Below are 24,311 nucleotides of genomic sequence, written 5' to 3'. Positions count from 1 at the left end.
AGACAGAGACTCCAGGCTCAGGCTGGAAGTTGGGTTTATTCTGATAGAGAATTGACGGTGCCAGTCCCGGGCCACCGAAGCAGAGGCGAGTCCAGGGCCCAGGCCGGGTGCATCAGGGCCGGCCCATGGCCCAGCGACAGATGCCCCTGTGGGGAGAGAGAGGGGGAAGATGGGGGGTGGGGAAGGAGCACGAGTGAGAAGGGAGCCATAGCAGAGGGAGGACAAACCATTGGAAGGCCCCCCCCAACCCCGCACACACTGCCCTCTCCACGTGTTGCTCCCGGTGCGTGGATGGAGGGGGCTGGACCAAGCTGGGACCCATAAGGGCAGTGGGGGGCTTGGGGGCAGGGTGGGGAGTTTGGGGTCACGAAGGGCTTGGTAGCTGGAGGAAAGGGAAGTGGAGACCTGTGGAACTCCCTGCAACTGGATACCAGTCTGGGTGGGCAGGCCCATGGGTCAGGTCTGGTGGGGGCAGAGTCCCAGGCTGGATGGGCCCATTGGTTAGGCTGGGCATTGGAGGTGAGGGGGAGGTTCCCGGGCTGGAGGGACCCACAGCACATCCAGAGGGTCCTGGCAAGCTCACCCCAGCAGCAGGGTGCCCAGCAGGGCACTCAGCGCCAGCCCCACCATCAGCAGCACCACATTCCTCCTGTGCAGTGAGTCGGGTTCAGCCAGCAACTCCGAGAGCCCAGGAAGCCGACCCTCAGCCCTGCGCCCCGCTGGGGACTGCAGGATGGCGCGGAACATATCCTGCAGCTCTGTCTCTGCCCCCTGGCTGCTGGCAGTCACTGCGGGGAGACAGAACCCAGGAGTCCTGGCTCTCAGCCCCACTGCTCCAACCACTAAACCCCACTCCCCTCCGAGAGCCAGGGAGAGAACCCAGGAGTCCTGGCTCCCAGCGTCTCTGCTGTAACCACTCAACCTCACTCCCCTCCTTACCATTGAGGTAGAAGTAGTTCCGGGCTAGCACGTCGTCCTCCTCGGCTAGCTGGCAGGCGTAGGTGCCACGGTGCGAGCCCCGCGTGGGGCGGAGGACGATGGAGGAGCTGGCACCTGGGTGCAGGTCCCGGAAGAGGGAGAGATCTCGAGTCCGGAGCTAGGGGGCCAGGGGAGAGCGAATCGAGAGGGTGATGAGGGGGGGCAGGCGTCAGGGCAATCAAACTCAGGACCGTGGGCAGAGTGAAGGGGCTGGGCTGACTCGAAGGCTGCCACTAGGGGGTATAGGGGGCAAGGGGCATGGAGTTGGGGCAGCAGACCCCCCTCCAGTAAAATTACTTCCTTTCACCCCTCCATCCGCCAAGGTGCTCCCCCCCCATGTCTTCCTGCTACCCTAAGAGGCAACCACAATGCAAGACAGACCCTCCCCCTCACACACACACACACTCACGTCCTTGACAAACTTCCAACTGTACCGGACGTCAGGGGGGGTCTGGAACGGGACCCTGCATGTCAGAGCCATCCTCTCCCCCTCGTTCTTCCAGATGTCCTCCACTGGCAGGGCAAAGAGCGGGGGTGACTGTGGGTGGGGATGGCGATGGCGATGCGACCACCTCTGGGGCGGGGCACAGGGGCTGGTTAGATAGGGACCCCACCCCGGAGGGAATTCCTGGCCTAGCACTGAGATGCGGCCACCTCTGGGGCAGGGCACGGGGGCTGGTTATATAGGGACCCCACCCTGGAGGGAATCCCTCTCCCAGCACTGAGATGTGGCCACCTCGGGTGAGGTGCAGGGCTGGTTAGATAGGGACCCCATCCCGGAGGGAATCCCTCACCCAGCACTGAGATGCAGCCACCTCTGGGGTGGGGCGCAGAGCTGGTTATATAGGGACCCCACCCCGAAGGGAATCCCTGGCCCAGCACTAAGATGCAGCCACCTCTGGGGCGGGGTGCAGGGCTGGTTAGATAGGGACCCCACCCCAGAGGGAATCCCTGGGCCAGCACTGAGATGCAGCCACCTCTGTGGTGGGGCGCAGGGCTGGTTATCCGGGGATTCCTGTGATCAGCTGAAAGCACAAGGGGGATTTCTGGAGGCTGAATAGAATCCCCTGGGTTGCGTTTCGCCAGGACTCCTGGGTTCATCATCTGGAACGGCCAGGGAACCCCGCAGCACAGCACCTCCTAGTGCCGTGGGGGGATTTGGGGTGTAGCACGTACCTGGACAGTCCAGGGGGAGCTGACACTCCACTTGGCTGCACGAGGCGCATTTGTAGACCTGGGCGTTTTTCTGGTACCCTGCAGAGAACAGCAAAGTGGCGGGGGAGCCAAGGGCTGGGCTAGCAGGGGGCTGCGGGTCAGGAGTGAGGGGCACTGGCAGAGCTGGGGGGGAAAGGCTGGGCTAGTAGGGGGATGCAAGTCGGGAGTGAGGGGCACTGATGGAGCTTGGAGGAGGAGGGAGTCCAGGGCTGGGCTGGCAGGGGGCTGCGGGGGGTTGTAGGTCAGGAGTGAGGGTCACTGGCGGAGCTTGGGGGAGGAGGGAGCCCAGGGCTGGGCTGGGAGAGGCCTGCAGGTCAGGAGTGAGGGGCACTGGGCAGAGCTGGGGGGGCAGGGCTGGGCTAGCAGGGGGCTGCAGGTCGGGAGTGAAGGTCACCGGTGGAGCTTGGGGGAGGGGGGAGCCCAGAGCCGGGCTAGAAAGGGGCTGCAGGTTAGGAGTGAGGGGCACTGGTGGAACTTGGGGGAAGGGGGAGCCCAGGGCTGGGCTAGAAGGGGCTGCAGGTCAGGAGTGAGGGGCACTGGCAGAGCTGGGGGGGCAGGGCTGGGCTAGCAGGGGGCTGCGAGTCGGGAGTGAGGGTCACCGGTGGAGCTTGGGGAAGGGGGGAGTCCAGAGCTGGGCTAAAAAGGTGCTGCAGGTTGGGAGTGAGGGGCACCAGCGGAGCTTGGGGGAGGAGGGAGCCCAGGGATGGGCTGGCAGGGGGCTGCGGGTCGGTAGTGAGGGGCACCAGCAGGGCTGGGGGGAGCCCAGGGCTGGACTAGCAGAGGGGCTGCAGGTTGGGAATGAGGGGCACCGGCAGAGGTTGGGGGAGGAGGAAGCCCAGGGCTGGGCTGGCAGGGGGCTACGGGTCAGTAGTGAGGGGCGTTGGCAGGGCTGGGGGGAGCCCAGGGCTGGGCTAGCAGAGGGGCTGCAGGTCGGGAGTGAGGGGCACCGGCAGGGCTGTGTGGGGGGCGCCCAGCCAGATGTCAGGACTCACCGCATGGCGGGACGCAGGCAGGAGCTGTGAAGGGAGAGAAACAGGAGCAAGGATGAGGCCATATCAGGTCATTACACCCAGCAGCAGCAGCCCCACTCCCACCTGCCCTTTAGGGGGCGCTGGGTCTGATCCAGCCTCCCGGCAGGGACTTCATCATTGCCGGGGGGGTTGCCGGGTCTCAGCCCCTGCCTCCCAAAAGGCCGAGGGCTGGGTGGGCCATGGGGGACCCATCCTCCTTCCCTCACCTGTTCCAGTATAGTGGGTGCATGGGAAGCTATGTGTATGGGGGGGGGGGTCCCACGGAGGGGTCCCACCCAGTGGTCGGCTCCCAGCACCCCTCTCACCTGGTTGCAGCTGAGCCAGCTCTGGCTGGATCTGCGCCACAGCCTCCGGTATGGCCACCTGGTAGGGAACTGGGAGGGAGAGGGGGTCAGAACTAGGCCCCCTGCCCACACCCTCCTACTGCCTTTCCAGCCCCCAACACCCTATCACTCCCCTCCCCTTTTCCCAGCCATTCCCCTTGCTCCCCCTGCAGCATCCTTCCTCTCCCCCCTCCTTCCCCATGGCCCCACCTCGGCTCTGACCCACCCTTGGCCATGCCCTTCTGCTCCAGAGAGAAGATGACGTTGGAAAAGACGTCCTTCAGCTTCTCCATCTCCGCCACACCTGGGAAGGGCGAGGGGGGGCTGGTGAGGGGACCGGTTCTGCTCCAGGGTCCATCCCTGGGGGGGCATGGATGGAGGAGATGATGGAGCTAGAGATGGTTGGAGAGATGGGAAGAGGTGAGGATGAAAGGATGGCTGGAGGTGGAGACAGAGGGATGATGGAGCTAGGGATGTAGGGCCAGGGGGTGGTTAAGCTGGAGGAAGGGAAGGATGGAGCTAAGGATGGATGAGGGTGAAGATGGAGGGATGGATGGAGCTAGGGATGGATGGGGGTGAAGATGAAGGGATGGATGGAGCTAAGGATGGATGGGGGTGAAGACGGAGGGATGGATGGAGCTAGGGATGGATGGGGGTGAAGAGGGAGGGAGGATGGAGCTGAGGGATGGATGGGGGTGAAGACGGAGGGATGGAGGAGCTATGGGGGGGGGGGGAGGGATGGATGGGGGTGAAGACGAGGCGAGGATGGAGCTAGGGTGGAATGGGGTGAGGATGAAGAGATGGAGCTAGAGATGGAGGGCAAGGGAGATGTTAAGTGGAGGTAGGGATGGATGGAGGTAGGGATGGAGGGAGAATGGAGCTAGGGATGGCAGGGCAGGGGTAGTTTAAGCTTTAGGAAGGATGGATGGAAGTCGGGCTGGATGGGGTGAGACGGAGGGAATGATGGAGCTAGGGATGGAGGAGGTGAAGACGAGGGATGACGGAGGTAAGTGATGCAGGGCCAGGGGCGGTTAAGCTGAGAAGGGAGGATGGAGCTGAGGGAGGGTGGAGGGAAGAGGAGGGAGGATGGGGTGAATACAGAGGGATGCAAATGGGGAAGCCCCTTCTAGGGGGGGGGGGGGGGCAGAGGGGCGGTAACGCTGGAGAAGGGAGGGATGGGCTGGGATGGGTGAGGTGAAAGACAGAGGGATGATGGAGCTAGGAGATGCAGGGCCAGGAGCCGGTTTAAGTGGGAGGGAGGGATGGAGCTGAGGGATGGATGGAGGGTGAAGACGGAGGGAGGATGGAGGTAGCAATGCATGAGGGCCAGGGGGCGGTTAGGCGGAAGGAAGGAGGATGGAGGCAGGGATGGATGGGGTGAAGACGGAGGGAGGATTGGGGGTGAAGACGAGGGAAGATTGAGCTAGGGATGGATGGAGGTGAAAGACAGGAGGGAGGAGGAACTAGGAGATGGAATGGAGGTGAAGACGGAGGGATGATGGAGGTAATCGATGCAGGGCCAGGGGGCGGTTAAGCTGGAGGAAGCGGCTGGATGGAGGTAGGGAATGGGATGGAGGTGAGACGGAGGAGGATGGGGTGAAGACAGAGGGAGGAAGCTAGGGAGGATGAGGTAACGGAGGGATGACAGAGGAAGGCAATGGAGGACCAGGGGGTGGTTAAGCTGGAAGAAGGGAGGGATGGAGCTGAGGGATGGATGGAGTGAGACAGAGGAGGATGGAGCTAGGATGGACTTGAGGATGAAACGGAGGGTGAAACAGAGAAGCGATGGACGGACCAGGGGTGTAAGCTGAAGAAGGGAGGGTATGGAGCGAGGGATGGATGGAGATGAAAGACAGAGGAGGATGGAAGGGATGGATGAGGATGAAGGACGGAAGGGATGACAAGATGGAAGCGATGGGGCCAGGGGGTGGTTAAGCGGAGAAAGGGAAGAATGGAGCTGAGATGGATGGAGATGAAGACAGGGATGATGGAGCTAGGGATGCAGGCCAGGAGGACGGTTAAGAAAACTGGAGAAGGAAGGATGGAGCTGAGGGAGGGGTGGATGTGAAGACAGAAGAAAGATGAGGTAGGCGATGCAGGGCAGGGGCGGTTAGCTGGAGAAGGGAGGATGGGCTGAGGGATGGATAGAGGAATGAAGAATGGCTAGGGAAGCAGGCAAGGACAGTTAAGCTGGAGAAGGGAGGGATGGAGCTGAGGGATGGGGAGGTGAAACAGAGGGAGAGGAAGCTAGGGGTCAGGGCCAGGGGCAGTTAAGCTGCAGAAGGGGAGGGATGGAGCTAGGAGATGGATGGAGGTTGAAGACGGAGGGATGATGGAGGAAGCGATGCAGGGCCCAAAGGGCGGTTAAGCTGGAGAAAGGGAGGGATGGAGGCTGAGGGATGGTAGGGTGATGGAGCTGGAAATGGAAAAGGCTCAGGGGGGGAAGCTAAAGCAGAAGCCGTAAGGACAGGCTGGGAGCCGCGGAGCTGTTGGTAGCGCTGGACAGGACAGACATAGAGGGGACAGAAGGACGGGAAGACAAGACCGGACAGACAGAGCTGCAGGAGGAGCCGAGGGTGAGCGAAAGGGCCCCCCTTGGAGCCCTTGGGGCCTGCCTGGCTCCGGGGCCCCACTCACCCACCACCAGCTGGGCGTGGGGTGGGTAAGCGCGGCACCGCAGGGCCCAACCCAGGGCAGGCCACGTGCCAGGAGCTGGTGTGACCCGAGGAAGACCTGGGCAGAACGCGCAGGCGCTGCCTGCGGGTGTGAGAAGCAGTCGAGGCAGGCCGGGCGGCCGGGAGGGCAGGAGGAGGCCCAAGGCAAATGGGCGCAGCAGCACTGGAGGCTGTGGGCATCGCCCAGCACAAGGGGGCGATGGAACCATAACCGGGACATCACAATGGAGGGGGCAGGCTAGCAGCCACGCCCACGTCCACCCCAAGAGGTGGCTGCATCCCAGTCGCCAGAGTGGAATATCAAGGTCCCTGTATAACCAGCCCGGCCGTGTCCACCTCAGAGGTGGCTGCGCATACCCAGCATCTGCGACCGAGGGGTCCCTGTAATACACGCAGCCTCCAGCACCCTCACCCCACCCTAGAGGCTGGCGTGCATCCCACTGCCAGGCGAAGGAGTCCGCTGTATAACCAGTCCCCGGTCCACCCTAGAGGTGTCTGCGTCCCAGTGCCAGGCGAGGGGTCCCTATATAACCAGCCCCCAGCCTCACCCCACCCTAGAGGTGGCTGCTGCATCCCAATGCCAGGCGAGGGGTCCCTGTATAACCAGTCCCCGTGTCCCACGCCTAGAGGTGGCTGCGTCCCAGTTGCCAGGCGAGAGGGGTCCCTGTATAACCAGCCCCCAGCCTCACCCCACCCCAGAGGTGGCTGCGTCCCAGTGCCGGGCGAGGGGTCCCTGTATAACCAGCCCCCAGCCTACCCACCCTAGAGGTGGCTGCGTCCCAGTGCCGGGCGAGGGGTCCCTGTATAACCAGCCCCCAGCCTCACCCACCCAGAGCTGGCTGCGCCCCAGCGCCAGGCGAGGGGTCCCTGTATAACCAGCCCCCGTGTCCCACCCAGAGCTGGCTGCGCCCAGCGCCGGGCGAGGGGGTCCCGCATGCCCAGGACTGGAGGAAGGCAGTTCTGGCAGACGGGAGAAGGGGGGGTGCGGAGCTGTCGGCCTCAGAGATTCCGTCTCCATGAAACCAGACAGCCGGGCATGAAGCTGACAATTAATAGTCCCTTAAACAGATGGGGGGGGCTGCGGGCCGGGGGGCGAGTGCATCAAAAGGATGAGAAACGTCCCCCCCCCGATCTGCCGGTGGCCCCTCACTCCTGACATGCAGCCCCGGCTAGCCCATCCCTGGGTTCCCTGCCTCTCCACCCTCTGCAGAACTCGCGACATGGGGGGGGGGGGGGGGTAACATTCCTCTGTTTTAAGATTCAAGGAGTTTGAATCACAGTGATCTCCTAGTGTACCCAGGAAGGGGAGGATCTAGGAGGGAGAAAGGAGGGAGGGGAATGGGTTATTTCCTTTTGTTGTGAGACTCAAGGGGTTTGGGGGTTGAGGGGGCCCCCGGGGGGGGGTGGGGGGGGGGGGGGGGGGGGGGGGTGATGAGGGGCCTCCCCTTCCTCCTCGGGGGTGTCCTGTGTCGCTTGGCTTGGGGGATTCAGCTGTTTGATGGTGTCTCCGGGAGCAGGAGCCTTGAAGGCACAGAGACACCCGTCAAACCTGCTCCCTCGGGGGGGGCGGGCGAGGAGGGAGATCCCCGAGGGGCTCGTCTCCGTGTCCTCCCAGGCCTGTTGTCTCAGCTCAGACACAGGCAGAGCTCAGCCAAGACTCCGACTGCCATCAGGGCCCCGTCGTGCTCTGGGGAAACCGAGGCACCGAGCAGGAAAGTCGTTTCTCCAGAGTAGCACAAGGAGTCTGGCACAATCCCGGGGGGAGCCAGGACGCCTGGTTTCTAGCCTGGCTCTGGGAGGGAAGGGGGTCTAGTGGTTAAGGTGTGGGGGGTTCGGTTGCCCGTGCCCCTAGCGGTGACGCTGCCCCTGCCCCCGGCGTGATGAGCTGAGACCTGCCCCGCTGGCTGCGCTGTGTGGGGCCAGTCGCTCGGTTCCCAAGAACCTCACCTGTGAATTCTGCGCTGCCCTCACAGGTTAAGGGTCTCAGGGACAGAGACGGCTGCCGGCAGCGAGACAGAGCGGGAGGACGAGAGCGCAGGCCTGGCCGACCCATTCGTCCAGCTGGAGCAGAGGAAGAGAGCAGGTGCTGAGAGGTTAAAAGGGGGAGAGCACCCAGGGTGTGAGCTGAGTGGGCTGGAAAGAGGAGCCTGGGCTGCTGCTAACATTGAGGGGGTGGGGGATTTTTGATGGATTTTGTCAATGCCCCTCAATCCTGACCCCCCTGCCCCATGCCATTTATCTCTACTCTGGGCTGCCCTCAGCTCTGCTGATGCCCCTCAATCCCAACCCGCAGCCCCTCACCAGCCCAACCCAGGCTCCCTTCCCCCAGCTCTGCCATTGCCCCTCACTCCTGACCCACAGCCCCCTGCCAGCCCCGGCTCCCTTCCCTCAGCTCTGCCAGTGCCCCTCACTCCTGACTCACAGCCCCCTGCCAGCCCAGCCCCTCACTCACTCTGGGTTGTTTCCCTGGTTCTCTTCGCTGTCAGGAGGGGAGCCAGAGAGTGCTGCTCCAGGAGGGAGGTGCTGGGGCTGGAGGCCTGTCCTTCCATACCGCTGGGAAGCCCACCCCGAACTAGTCGACCTTTCCCCAGTGGGTGTGGGGGGGCAATGACAGATTTTGTTGCCCAAACAACCCCCAGTCAGGGGGTTGCAATGAGGCACATTGGGGGCGCCAGTTAAATGCAGGTTTTATCAGCCCAGGGAGGGGCTGGAGGGGCTCGGCCATGGGCTGGGCGACCCAGAAAGGGTACTGATCGGCCATGGGAAAGAGCCGCCAGGCAGGTACCAGACGGGCTCCCTGTCAGCACCTGGCCACCAGACTGGGCTACTGGGACCCGGGAAGGCCAGTGACCTGCCAGCGAGCAGTGGATGGCGGGAGGGCAGCTATCCCCAGCCCTGGCTGGTCACTGACTGGTAGCGCTGCTGAGCCGCTCTCACTAAGCTGCACCTGGGGTGCCCGGTAGGGGAGAGGGATCCACCAAGCCACAGTGACAGCCACAGACTCGGGGACCTTTCCCACGGCCCCAGTGCTGGCCCGAAATTCAGAGAAACGGAGCCACCCCAAGTTCCCCTAGAAAACAGGGCTTTGAACCCTGAACCTTCTCGCCCGACACCAAGGGGCAGAGAGGCTGGCTGTCACCCCCACCCCCTCTCCCTGCATATCCCCCAGCTCCCCCCACTCTTCCTCAGTCCCCCCAATGCCCCCCAGGCCTCCCTCTTCCCCAGCCCTCTGATATCCTTGCCAGAACCCCCGAGTGTCCCTGGGCCACCCCCACATTTTTAACTAAATTCAAAGGTTTCTAGACTATTAGAGAATCAGCCAGACCCAATTTCTGTCAGACTCCAAAAAGGGACATGGGGCCCTTCCCCTCTAGGGGGCACCGATCCAGATGGGGCCCCAGGGACAGGAGGTGGCTGGTTTGGGGGTGTGGGCACAATGGGGTTCAGCAGCTCCGTGTGTGAATCAAGTTTGCTGGGGCTCAGTTTCCCTCGCCGGCAGGAGGCCGAGGGTTGGATGGTCCACAGGGACCCAGCCCATCCCCGATTCGGGGATACAGAGGGCCAGGAGCCGGGGGGACCCTGTCATACTCACCTGTTGTCCCTCGTGACAGAGGGACTGCGGGACTTGGAGACCTGCAGCACCCCCCCACACACACCCCACAGCCTCTAACATCCCCCAACACCCCCCATGCTCCCAACTCCTGCCCCACAGCCTGTAACACCCCCCAACCCCCATGAAACACCCACACAGCACATAACACACCCAACATCCCTTGCAAAACCACACAACACCCGCCCCACAGACTGCAATATGTCCCAATACCCCCACAACCCCCATGCTCCCAACACCTGCACAACCTCCATCTACCCCTAACACCTCCACAGCCTGTAATGCCCCCCAACACCCCGTGTAATACCCCACAACTCTTGCAACAACTCCGACGTCTCCCAATACCCCCTCCAGCCTGTAAAACACACACACACACACACACACACACTCCCCTGTAACTGTGCAGGGTCTGCCTTTCCCATCCCGCTTCAACCTCCTTCTTCCATCCCCCCATCCCACGTTTCCTCTATCTCTCCATCCCTTCCTTTCCCATCCCCCCGCACCCCTCCATCCCCCTTCCTCTATCCCTCCATGATCCTTTCCTATCCCCCCGCACCCCTCCATCCCTGAGCCTTTCTCGCTCCCCCTTTCCTCCCTCTTCCGCTGCTGCCCCCGCGCCCACCCCGCGGCGGGACTCAGCCTGTCGCTCTCCTCCGCCCTTGGTTGTCTCCTTCCCTCGCTCGGCGGTGCCGGCGCTGCCCCGGCGGCTCGCTCGCTCTGTCGCTCCCCCGGGCGCTGGCGGTGGCGCTCGGCCGCTCCCCGCGTCTGTCTCGCTCCCCCTCTCCGCGGCGGGGCCGGTATCGCAATGCGGCGCTTGTCTGGCTGGAGCCGCGCCGGCTGCCGGGCCGGCGGTGGGGAGGGCGGGGCGGCCGGGCCAGCAGGCAGCGACGGCGGGTGGGAACCCGCACCCTCCCTCCCAACTCCACAATGACACTCCACCACAACACGCACCTCCACCGTAACCCCCCAACCCACAAAACACCACCAGTACACCCCCACCCCAACACGGCACCTCCCCCGATAACAACCCCCCACACCCCACAGATGACACCACGAATGACAACCCCCCCACCCACAACACGCACCTCCACCGTAACACACCCCCACACCCCACAATAACACCCACCCAAGCACCCACAATGACACCCCACCACAACTGGCACCTCACCGTAACACCCCACACACCCCACAATAACACCACAATACACCCCCACCCACAAACGCGCAACTCCCGTTAACACCCCACACACCCCACAATTAACACCACAATGACACCCCACCAACACGGCACCTCACACCGTAACACCCCCCACACCCCACAAATAACACCACAATGACACCCCACCCACACGACCACCTCCACCGTAACACCCCCCACACCCACAATGGCACCACAATGACACCCCCTACCACCAACACGGCACCTCCACCGTAACACCCCCCACATCCCACCAATGACACTCACCCAACACACAATGGAACACCCCCACCACAACACCGGCACCTCCACCTAAACCCCCCCACCCACAATAACACACCCCACCAACATCACAATCTGCCACCCACCCCATAACACTGCACCTCCACGTAACACCCCCCACACCCCACAAATACACCACAATGACACCCCCAACCACAACACGGCACCTCCACCGTAACACCCAACCACCCGACAAGTAACACCCCCACCCAACCCACAATAAACCCCGACCCACCAAACACGCACCTCCACCGTAACACCACCCCCCAACACCCACAATTACACACCTCCACACAAAACCACAATATACACCCACCCACAACACGGCACCTCCACATAACACCCCCACACCCCACAATAACACCACCCAACACTCACACATGACAACACCCCACAACAACATGCACTCCACCGACACCCCTCACACCGCACAATAAACACCCACCACAACACCACCCACATAAAACAAAACCCCACCGCACAATACAGCACCTCCACCGTAACACCCCCCATACCCCACAATAAACACACCCCCACCCAACACCCAATAACACCCACCCAACACCACAAAACACACCCACCCACAACACTGCACTCCACCGTACACCCCCACAACCCACAATAACACACCTCCACACAACACCCCCACCACAATTAACACCTCCACAACCACGAGACTCTCCACCATAACACCCACACCACACAAACCCCAACCACAATGACCACCCCACCACACACGGACCTCCCACCGTAACACCCCCCAACACCACAATTAACCACCCCCCCAACATACACCCAATGACACACCCATCCACAACATGGCCCTCCACCGTAACACCCCACACACACACCACATGAACACACCCCCCACAACAGGCACCTCCACCTAAACACACCCCCCACACAACACCACATAACACCCCCACCACAACACATATCTCCACCGTAAACACCCCCACAACAACACCACAATGTTGCACCCACCCACAACGTGCACCTCCACCATAAACACCCCTCTACACAACCAACAACACCCCCCACAACACAGCATCTCTACTTGAACACATCCCACAACCAACACCAACCCCAACAAACACACTCACATAACACACACACACAACTCCCCAATACACCTTCCACAAAACACCACCCTCATAACACCATCCACACAACTACACCTTCCTGCTACAAATACATCCACACAAACACAGACCTACACCACAATAAACACACCTGCATTATAACACCAACCCCCACCATAACACCCCACAACCAGAACTCCACCATACAACACACCCCAACACCCCACCACTATAACAACCCCCACAAATTCCCCCCCAATAACACACACAACACAAATCACCACCACCATTGAAACACACACATCACACATACAACATGCCACAATACAACACCTCACCACCAAAACACAACAACACAGTACACACCACAATAACACACAAACACAATATCACCACCATAAGACACACACATCACACATACAACATGTCACAATACAACACCCCACCACCATAACACAACACCACAACACCACAGTAACACATGAAACACAACACTCCACTAGTACAGTACACACACAACATCCCAGAATATCCCACAACCAAAACAACACACCCAACACAATAGCCCAACACCATCACACATCCACCACAATAACACACACTCACACCCTCACAATATCTCCCGCATCACAATAACATACACAAACTCCATAATATCCCCCACCACCATAACATACACATCACAATAACACAGACACAATATCCCTCACAACATAATACTACACATAACACACTCACACCCACTATAATAGATGCACAACACACACAGCATGCACACCCACAACACCCCCATATCCATCACAACACACACCCATCATGCATACTTATCACAACACCCACACCAACCATAACATATAGACACAGAATACAATACCCCCACACCCACAACACATGCACAACACACATTCTTCATGCACACACAACAGGACAGTACCACACACAGCACACTACACAACATCCACTCCCACTGTGGCACAATCACAACACCCACTATGTACACACAACATGAGATTCCTACATATACGACACAGCTTGAACCCACCACACAAAGTCACAACAATACTGCACACACAACACATCCCACTGTAAAATACAGCCACACACACAGCATGACAGAGCTGCTAACCACACATCCCCTGCACAACTACACAACACCAAACAAATACACATACCTGAACACACTCACAATACTGCACAACTACACACACCACAATGTCACACAATTATACACAAGTGGATACAAGAATCACATACAGGTAAAACAAGACACCAGCGAAACACACCTATATCCCCTGTTCCCACCACACACAATACTGTTCAACCACACACACAAGACATGACAACATCTCACAGCCCAGCAGCGCCTCACAATCACATCTTCAATTCCCTGACTGCACAACACAAACACGCACCACCACAACACCACACAATCCTAAACATCCCAACAACCACTTCGCCCATACCACTGCACAACTACACACAATTCCCTGACCACACAGCACACACAATGCAGCCATGTCTCTGCATGCAACCCAGGAATTAACCTGGCCAATCCCCAGCCACAGGAAGTCCCGTAGGTTAACCCAGCCAGTCCCCAGTGGCAGGGATTCCTGTGGGTCAGCCCTGCCAATTCCCAGTGGCAGGGAATCCCATGAGTTAACCCAGTCAATCCCCAGTTGTGGGGAGTCCCATGGGTTAACTCTGCCAATCCCTAGTGGCGGGGAGTCCCACGGGTTAACCCTGCCAATCCCCAGTGGCGGGGAGTCCCATGGGTTAACCCTGCCAATCCCTGGTAGCAGGGAGTTTCGCAGGTCATCACTGATAATCATATCTCACTACCGCAAATTACTGCATTACTCACCTCCTCTCGTTGCTGCTCCCTGCTGGCTGGTCTCCAGGCTGAGCGGCGCCCCAGGGAAAGCTAGGAGGCTGTACAGTTATCTCCTGTGGGTGTTATTCTAAACCATACAACCTACTACCTCAGCCTGAGGCACGCAGAAGAGCCGGGCCAGGGAGAGGGGGTTCGAGTCAGGCACGGCTGGGGGTCTCGGGATCGGCTGGGGGAGTGGGAAGGAAGCAGCCGAGAGCAGCTGGGGAGGTTTCTCCAGAGGCGTCGCCTGTCTCTGGGTGGAATGATTTGGTGGGTTCTTGACTGATTGGCCTTTCACCTCTAGGGGGAGCTGGTCCTGATCCAGCCCCAGGGCGGGCGGCTGGCAGGCCCAGGGGGACAGGGAATGGGACATGGGGTCTTTCCCGTCTAGGGCTGGTTCTTATCTGGCCCCAGGGAGGGGGGCTGGCAGGCCCAGGGGGACAGGGAATGGGACATGGGGCCTTTCCCATCTAGGGCTGGTTCTGATCTGGCCCCACGGCAGGGGGCTGGCAGGCCCAGGGGGACAGGGGATGGGACATGGGGCCTTTCCCATCTAGGGCTGGTTCTGATCTGGCCCCAAGGCGGGGGACTGGCAGGCCCAGGGAGACAGGGAATGGGACATGGGGCCTTTCCCGCCTAGGGCTGGTTCTGATCTGGCCCCACGGCGGGGGGCTGGCAGGCCCAGGGGGGCAGGGAATGGGACATGGGGCCTTTCCCATCTAGGGCTGGTTCTGATCTGGCCCCAGGGCAGGGGGCTGGCAGGCCCAAGGGGGCAGGGAATGGGACATGGGGCCTTTCCCGTCTAGGGCTGGTTCTGATCTGGCCCCACGGCGGGGGGCTGGCAGGCCCAGGGGGGCAAGGAATGGGACATGAGGCCTTTCCCATCTAGGGCTGGTTCTGATCTGACCTCAAGGTGAGGGACTGCTGGGCCTGGGGGGCGGGGAACGGGACATGGGGCCTTTCTCCTCTAGGGGGCGCTGGTTATGATCTGGCCCCATTCTGGTGGGCGGAGTCTATGGCTCAGAGGGCGGGCCTGGAATGCTGGTGGGCGGAGTCAACCCAGGGTTGGTCTCCAGATGTCCTGGCCAGGATCGACACATACCCACAGACTCGAGCTTGTGTGAGGCAGTCGTACCGCAAGTTCGGATCTACGGGTTTATGGCAACCGGCAACGCCGTGGCGGGACCCAGCGGCTGGCAGTCCCGGCCTTGGACTGTGACTGCCAGATAGCAGGGGTGAACCTGAAAGGGGGTGGGAGAGATGGCTGGACAGACAGAGGAGTGTGTATGGGGGTAGATAGATAGATAGACTGATAGATAGATAGATAGATGGGGTGTATGGGGATAGCTAGCTAGCTAGAGGGGGTGGATGGGGTAGATAGATAGATAGAAAGACAGACAGACAGAGAGAGGGGGTGTCTGGGGATAGATAGATAGATAGATAGATAGATAGATAGATAGAGAGATGCGGTGTCTGGCGATAGATAGATAGATAGATAGAGGGGGTGTCTGGGGATAGATAGATAGATAGATAGATAGAGGGGGTGTCTGGGGATAGATAGATAGACAGATAGATAGATAGAGGGGGTGTCTGGAGATAGATAGTTAGATAGATATTCAGTCTTGCAAGGAACAAATTTCTCAACTTGGAAAAACAAAAAATGTTTTTCATTCCTATATTTAAAACAACACAACACACCCAGAGCAGGGAACAGAAGCCAGGTGTCCTGGCTTCCAGCCTCCCTCCTCCCCCTCTGTTCTAACCCAATAGGCCCCACTCCCCTTCCAGAGCTGGGGAGAGAACCCAGGAGTCCTCTCCCAGCTTTTTTCATTTAATTCTTTGACATTTTCTGAGATTCTCACAAATACCAGCGACTATTTCTATGGTTAACAAAGCCCATTCCTTGTGCCTCCGTTTCACCCTTTTTCTCGTAGGAACTTGCCCTCTTTCTTCTGCCGATTGCACTCCCCCTGCTGGGCACGAGGGCAAAGGGAGCACCTGCCTCGCTAGAAGCGCCCTGGAGACTCCAGATTGGGTGATGGAGGAAGGTAAGGTCGGGGGGCGGGGACGAGGGGGGGAAACAGTCTGTGAACAGACGCGGCGGGGGGCTCTGCTGCTGCAGACTTCTCTGTCTGCGGTGGTGGAAGGGAGCAAAACTGAGCTGTGTGGAGAGGGGTATCCTAGACGGGAGCCAGGGTGGATTCGCCGGGAGGTGTGGTAGGGTGCAACGCGATGGATGGTTGTGTGTGGCCGACGGTTGTGTGTGGCCGATAAGCATCGCAGAATAGCCTAGGTGCGCAGTGTGGTGCTAGACACCAAGACTCATGGGCTCGCCGCACCAAGACGCTGGTTTCTGGCTCATTCCAACCACCCGGAACCCACTAACCCCATGTCCTAGGACTGCAGAGGGGTTCCCGGGTCGCTCCACCTCAAACGGGCCCTCACACCATGGGCAACCTGCTTATGCTGCACAATCTGCTCTGCCCGGCCTGTAACTGGGCCACTCGGCACCCCTGTCCCAGCCCCACAGCACCTCTCGGCCGGGCTCCAGAGAAAAGAGATCCCCTTCCCCACCCGGTGGCTCATATCACATAATATAGACTAGTGACAGACGATATTTCAGTTTAGGCGTGTATTACATATCCTGACGTATAGTAATATCGACTAGGTTTAAGCATTGTTAAATACAAACTGTAATATAAACCCATATGGTATATTAATGTAGTGTATGTTTAAGCATTGTTAAACCTAACATAATATAAAAACTCTTACTCAGTATTAACATAAGTATTGTTAAATTAAATGTAAAATATAATATAAAAACATATACAGTATCTATACACTATATTTAATTTTATATTATAAATTTGTACAGAAAAACAAGTCCTATATTACTGTAATTTATGTTTAAGGATAGTCATAACATAATATAATATAATATAGACTATCTATATCCTATATTTCATTTTTGGTTTTATTCTAACGGATAAACATGCTCTATATTAATATAAACTATGTTTAAGCATTGTTAATTAAATGTAAAAAATAATTCAAAACTCACTCAATATTAAATTATGTTCCAGTGCTGTTCAACTAACTGTAAAATAGAAAACCTCATGCTATCTATATACCGTATTTCATTTTATATTACATATTCTTATAGATAAAATTCTATATTACTGTGAAGTGAGTTTAGGCATTGTTTAATAAATATAATATAATATAATGTAATATGTAGCTTAAACATCATAATCTCTGCATACTGAATCTATCTCAGTGTTAGAATAGAAAACATAAAATAAAAATAAAATAAAATAAAATAGAGACACCGAGTGATGTAAGGTAGATTTTATGGGATGTTATTTCTATTTTATAGGCTAAGCCATCCCTCAGTGCATTTACACACAGTTATCTGGTCATAATGTAACAATGCTTAACTATACTGGCCCTTAATGAAGATCATGTTTATGGGTAAGACCCTGTAATCTACGAATATCAGCTAGTGCTTCTATTGTGTTTCTCACCAGCAGCTCTCAGACCACTTCACAGTCATCAAGGTATTTATGCTCTCAGCATTACAATGGGGCAGGGCTGTGCTATCACCCCACTGTACAGATGGGGAAACTGAGGCACGGAGGGGTTAAATGACTTGGCCAGAGTGTGACAAAGTGGGAAGTTTTACTCATATTTTGATGAAGCCCGTGTGTGCCTCAGTTCTCCTCCCCCCCACCCCCGTGACCTGGTGTGGGGGAGAAGATTACATTCACTCTCCGGGCAGGCCAAGAGACACAGGTGTGTACGTGCCACCCAGCTGTCTGAGAGGGGAGGGAACTGAACGGGTCCCTGAATAGACAGTCCAGGATTGGTCCATATCAATGGGGAATCGGAAGAGACAATGGCAAACTCACTTGCCAGGACAGGGCCACCCAGTGGGGGATGGATCTCCCTGCCGCTGCACAAGGAGCGGAGCAGAGAGGGCTAGGGGGCGGGGGGGGGCAGAAGGGTAGGCTTAGGAGGGAGTCTGGGAGCTGACTAAAGCAGGAAGTCATAATTCCCCTAATAAATGACTCTCATAACGTACAGCGCCTGGCGCAATGGGGGTTGGGGCCAGCACTGGGGCTGCTGGATTCTACTGTAATACCCCTAATAAATAGCACTCATAATGTATAGCTCCTGGCACAATGGGGTCCAGGGCCAATACTAGCACTGTTAGGGGCTACTGTAATACTCCAAATAAATAGCACTCAGCGGGCATGGGAGCTAACCCAGACTGCCAGCTGCCCAGCTCTGACTCATGTCCCTCCTATGCTGTCACACCGGACAGCCTGACGCAAGCTGGGAGCGGTGACTAGGCTGCACCCCCAGCAGGGACGACATCACAGAGGGGAACTGGGGGAGATTAACGCCCCCTAGGGTACCCCCCCAGTCACTGCGCCTGACAGCCCAGCCCTGCCGCTCACTCCCAATCTGCAGCCCCCTGCTAGCCCAGCCCTGGGCTCCCCACAGCCCCGAGTTCCCTGCCCAATGAATCCAGCCCAGTGCTGGGTTTCTCAGCCTCACACATCTGTGAGCATCTCCCCCATATTTAGGTCTGAGATCCCTGGCTCTGGGAAGGAAGTGGAGTCTAGTGGTTAGAGCAGGGGGGCTGGGAGCCAGGACTCCTGGTTCTCTGATGATAATGATGTCTGAGGTCCTATGGTTTCCCCCAAGTCCCATGAGGCTCCTCCCTTATCCCTGCCTCCACCAGAATCATCACCCCAAATCCTGAAATGCCCCCATGAGGGAACCCGTCTCTCGTCACTCCCCGTGCAAGACCCCCTGCCTCCCAGAGGAAGAAGCAAGGGAAGAAAGGAGCAAAAGAGAGGACAGAAGCAGAAAGGGGGAACGAGAGGGACCCCCACCACGGCTTACCTCGTCTTTTCAGTCACTGGCCATTCTGGGGGGGCAGACAGGACAGACGGATGGAAAGAAGGATGGGCTGGGCCCCTTACCACACGCCTCAGACCTCACCTCCAATGTTTGGGGGGCAGATTTTTGGGGGGGGGGAAAGAGAGCGTGACCGCCTCTCTGGAAGGTTGGGGGGCACAGCATGGATAGACGGATGGACGTGGAAGGAGATGGGGGGGAGGAAGGAGAAAGGAAGAACAGGGGGGGGCGGGGGGGGCGCTGCTAGGGCGTGAGGGAACGAAGCAGACAATGGAAAGGAGCGACGCAGACGGAGGAAAATGCCCAGAGCTGGGCATGGTGCCAGCTCCCTCACGCCCCCCCCGAGGCTGTGGGCACCGCTGCCAACACCCTCCCCATCCATCTGGGTGCCTCAGTTGTAATGGGGGAGCATGAGACTACGGGGTCTGGGGGGGCTCCCTGGGTACAGACTATGCCACAATGAGTGACGCCCCCCCACATACACCCAGCTTGGGGGCAGGGGCCATTCCAGGTGCGGGGAAGCTGTGTCTGTCTGTCATGTCTCCCCTAGACAGTATGGGCGGGGGGGCTGCTGGCATGGCTGGGCGCATTGTCATGGCGACTGCTGCCATTGTCTGGCCAGCAGGTCGGTGCCCGCCTCCCCTCCCCCAGGCTGTAATGAATTCACATCACCGCATGCAGCAGACACCCCCCCTCGGCAAGCGCCCCACCAGAGACACCTCCCAGGCCTGGCAGACAAACACGATCAGCCTGAGAGCATCTGCCCCCCTCTAAACCAGCGAGAGCCCCCGCACCTGGCAGCCCCCCTGGACAACCCCCCTCCATTGCCCAGAGCCCCCAGCTACCCTGCCAAGTGCCCTAGCAGCCCCCTGCATAGAACAAGGTGGGGTGGAGGACATGGGGGGATGGGGAGACCCAGTCTAAACCACCCCCCCACAGGGAAATGCCTCTCCTCAGGGGGGCTCTTCCCTTCCCCCATCAGGACTCCAGCTGCCACTCTCCACCCCTGGAGGTCAGTGGGGTAGGGAGGTTGGGGGATGGGTTAAGAAGGGATAGTCGATGGAGGGGGCAGGGTCAATGGCGAGGGGGGTCCCCCAAGGGGGTGGGGCCAATGGACGGAGAGGCTATGAGGGCTCAGTTTCCTAAAGAGGAGGAGTCAATAAGAACATACCATTAGGGGGTGGGGCCTATTGGGGGTGGGGCTGATGGGACTGGGTGGGTGGTGAATGGGGCAGAGTCATTGGAGGGAGGGGCCAATGGGAGTCAATTCCATAAAGAGAGGAGTCAATAAGAGCATCCCATAAGGGGGTGGGGCCTATTGGGGGTGGGGCCAATGGGAGGAGGGTCCTTAAGGATGGAGTCCAGACAGGGGCGAGGCCAATGGTGGGGCGGGGGGGCTATGAGGAGTGGGGGTTCCTTAGGGTCCTGCTCAATGAGGGGCGGGGTCTATGGCAGGGTTCTATGAGAGGGAGGGGCCTATGGGACTAGGATTCCTAAGGGGGTGGAGTCAATGAGGGGAGGGGCCTATGGGGGCGGGGTCTATGGATGTGTTCTATGAAGGGGAGGGGCCTATGGGAGTGGGGGTCCCTCAGAGGTGGAGTCAATGAGGGGAGGGGTCTGTGTCTGTGTTCCATGATGGGGAGGAGGTAAGAGGGGGTGTCAGTGGGGGACCTTCCCCTCCCCCTCAGCCTGTCCTGGGGGGAGCGCACCCCCCAACGGGCTCAGTCCCTCCCCCCTCCGCGCCACTCAGTGAAAGTGAAAGAACCGGTCGGCTGCCAAGGGAACCTGGTTCCCTAGCAACGGCCTCCGGGTGCTTGGCAACGGGCCAGGCACCTCCCTCCGTGCCCAGCAACCCTCCCCTTCCCCCCCTGCCAGTGCCCCTCACTCCCGACCTGCTGCCCCTGCTAGCCTAGCCCTAGGCTCCCCCCAGCCCTGCCAGTGCCCCTCACTCCTGACCCGCAGCCCCCCAGCTCTCCCAGCCCTCATTCTGCCAGGGCCGAGCCAACGTACAGGCCTGCAGAAGGGGCGGCAGGGCTCAGGCGTTCTTGGCTTCTCTCCTGATGCTAGAAGCTGGGATTAGGGGGGTGGGGGTGAGGTGGGATTGGGGGGGCAGGGACCCCTCAATCTTCAGACCCTTTCCACCCCCCCGCAGCCAATGCCACCCTGTCTAGACCGGCGTCCGGATCTGACCCTCGGGGGGAATTCCTGACAAGCTGATCCATCACGGACTAGCCCTGCAATGCAGCCCAACACTAGTACAGCAGAGGGGTGCCAGGGCTCGGCTAGCAAGGGCTGCGGCTCGGGAGTGAGGGGCACCGGCAGAGCGGGCGAGGAGGCAGAGCTGGGCTAGCAGGGGGCTGCGGGTCGGGAGTGAGGGGCACTGGCAGAGCTGGGGGGTGGACCCAGGGCTGGGATGGCAGGGGGCTGCAGGTAAGGGGCCCAGGGAGTAAGGGGCCCAGGGAGCAGGTGCAGGGGTGGGCCAGGGAACCTAAAATCCTCCTGGCATCGGAAGGGTTAACCCCAAATTGTCCCACTCCCCAACTCTCCAGGCTGGGGGTGGGGTGCGACCAACCAGCCGCCATTTTGTATTCGGCGCCCAGAGCGAGCTGCCCCCCCACCGCGTCCCTCTGTCCAGCAAAGGCTCCTGTCCGCCCATCACACGCTTTCCCTGCTGTGATCCAGGGATCTGAACAAATGGGGGTCCCCCCCTTAAGCCCTGCCACTGCCCCTCAGTCCCAACCTGCAGCCCTCTTGGCTCCCCACTCCACAGCCCTGCCAGTGCTCCTCCATCCCGACCCGCACCCCACTGCTCCACCGGTGCCCCTCTATCCCGACCCGCAGCCCCCTACTAGCCCAGCCCTCGGCTCCCATCCACCGCTGTGCCGGTGCCCCTCACTCCCGACCCGCAGCCCCAGCTGAGCCAAAAAGGGGCGACGGAGGAGGGGGGAGACGCTCACCCTGAAATCTCCCCACGATGGGCCCGAGGGCTCCGGCTGGGTCCCGGGCGCGGCCGAGCTGCGGGGAAGAAAGGAAGGAGAAAAGGGGGTGAGAGGAGGAGTGGAAGGATGGCACGCGGGGGCCGTGGGGCTGGGCAGGGCTGCCAGGCAGTGCCCGGGGGGCGGGCGGGGAGGGAGGATGGCAGGGAGGGGCGGTCCGGCTGAGGGGGGACTGTCGGACCAACCTCAGTGCCAGGGATCCGGTCGGTGCCAGAGAAGGGGGGGGAGGAATGAAGGATTGTGGGTAACAAGAACAGAGCTGGGCTGGCATCCAAGGAGCAGCCGGCCCTGTGGTTAACTCTCTCCTCCCCCCCCCCGGGGGCGGATCGGCAGCGCCCGGCTGGCCCCAGCCTCGAGCCCCCAGCCCCCCATGGCATTGGCCCCAGAGACCAGCGCGGGAGGGCAGTGGCGCCTAGTGGTTGCAGGGGGGGAGGCAGGCTGGCAGCCAGGACTCCTGGCTTCTCTCCCCAGCTCTGGGAGGGGAGGGGAGGGGAGTCTAGTGGTCACAACGGGAGGGCTGGGAGCCAGGACTCCTGGGTTCTCTCCCTGGATCTTCATTAGTTCTGCTCAGCAGGTTTTTGGCCGGGCTTGGCTCAGCAACTGTGGGTGGCTTCCCTGCTGGCCTGTGTCCTTCTGAATCCTGTGGGGTGGGGCTGCGGAACCTCCCACCCCCACTGCCCCAGGAAGTGTGGGGTTGGGGCGGGGCTGTGAGGGAGGGGGCGGGACTTACAAGGATACATTTGCCCTCCCAAAAGGAAAGTCGCTTGTCACCAGGGTGACCAGATGTCCCAATTTTATAGGCACAGTCCCGACAGTGGGTTTTGGACACTGTAGTTAACACGAAAGCCAAGGGTGTTGGGGTTAGACTCAGACTGGCCCTGTGCGGATAAAACACACACAAATGGTTGTGTTGACACATCTGTCTGTCTACACTTTTGTGTGATACTACACAATCATTGTGTTGATGTGCCTGGCTGTTTATACGGTTGTGTGACACTACACAATCGTCATGTTGTAGTGCCTGCGTGTGTGACACCCCAAACGCATGGTGCTGATGTGCCTATGTATGTTTGTGTGGACACACTTGTGTGACATGTCACAGTCACTGTGTTATTATTCCAGTGTGTGCATGCACACCTGTGTGATACTACACAATCCTCTCAAAGTGCCTGTGTGTGTGGACACACTTGTGTGACCACACAATCATTGTGCTAACGCTCCTGTGTGTGGAGAAACTCATGCGACACTCCACAATCAAAGAGTTGTGTTAACAGTCAAAAGTGTTATACACAAATGTGTAATGCAGGCCACACTCACACTGCATTGTGTTTCACTGAGTTAAAACGGCCCTGTTCACAGGACTGGGTGAAACTGTTCCACCATGTTTATATCATCCCGTGAACAGGGGTGAATTAACCTCAGGCCAGGGGTCCAGACTCTAGTGGTTAGAGTGGGGGGCTGGGAGGCAGGACTCCTGGGTTCTCTCCCTGGCTCTGGGAGGGGAATGGGAAAGCAGGGGGGGCTGGGAGGGAGCCAGAACTGGGGTGGGGGGTGCCCAGGGCTGGGCTAGCAGGGGCCTGAGTTGGGACTGAGGGGCACTGACAGAGCTGGGGGGTGGGAGCAGAGCCTGGACCAGGAAGGGTTAATGGGGGGGGCAGGCTCTGGGCTGTGTTAGGCCCCGTTGTCATGGCAGCAGACTGTCTTGCTGGCTCTCCCTGACCCCTCAAGGGGCGCTGTTGGGGGTCTCATAGGGAGCAGGGGATGCGCAGAGATGGCCCACCCCCCCTGTGCAATGCACAGACACATATTGCGCCTCGCACAGACCCCTCACACCACAGTGAGACGCAGAGCAACACAACGACACAGCCATACACAATAGCACCCAGAGAGAGACCCCACAACTCCATGACATCCATCGAGAGCAACACACCGACACACAGCCTCCTGGCCACGCGGAGACACAGCATCACAGGGGGGCACAGGCCGAGAAAAGATACACAACGTAGCACCGAGATTGGGACACAACAACACTGGGCTACCACAATGTATTGAGAAACAGAGACACAACAACGGAGAGCGAGCATGTGTGCACACCACATAGCACACATACAAAGCAGGCCCATAC

General features: G+C 59.1%; 1 protein-coding gene across 1 annotated transcript; it reads right to left on the bottom strand.

Moving 5' to 3' along the window:
- Positions 1 to 17: 17 nt before the first annotated feature.
- SPACA6 (sperm acrosome associated 6) lies at positions 18 to 22,399 on the bottom strand. The gene is made up of 11 exons (XM_075071183.1): positions 22,372 to 22,399; positions 22,148 to 22,205; positions 8,170 to 8,308; positions 3,774 to 3,851; positions 3,530 to 3,598; positions 3,186 to 3,209; positions 2,155 to 2,232; positions 1,388 to 1,491; positions 940 to 1,096; positions 584 to 788; positions 18 to 146 (listed from the first exon to the last, which is right to left on the bottom strand). Exons 3-11 carry the CDS (start codon positions 8,273 to 8,275, stop codon positions 113 to 115), a joined length of 855 nt encoding a protein of 284 aa, XP_074927284.1. The 5' UTR covers positions 8,276 to 8,308; positions 22,148 to 22,205; positions 22,372 to 22,399; the 3' UTR covers positions 18 to 112.
- Positions 22,400 to 24,311: the final 1,912 nt, after the last annotated feature.

This window comes from Chelonoidis abingdonii, chromosome 11 (assembly GCF_003597395.2).
Source record: "Chelonoidis abingdonii isolate Lonesome George chromosome 11, CheloAbing_2.0, whole genome shotgun sequence".
In the NCBI taxonomy this organism is placed as follows: Eukaryota; Metazoa; Chordata; order Testudines; family Testudinidae; genus Chelonoidis; species Chelonoidis abingdonii.
The sequence above is the reverse complement of the archived record's forward strand: the minus strand, read 5'-3'. Positions and strand labels throughout refer to the sequence as shown.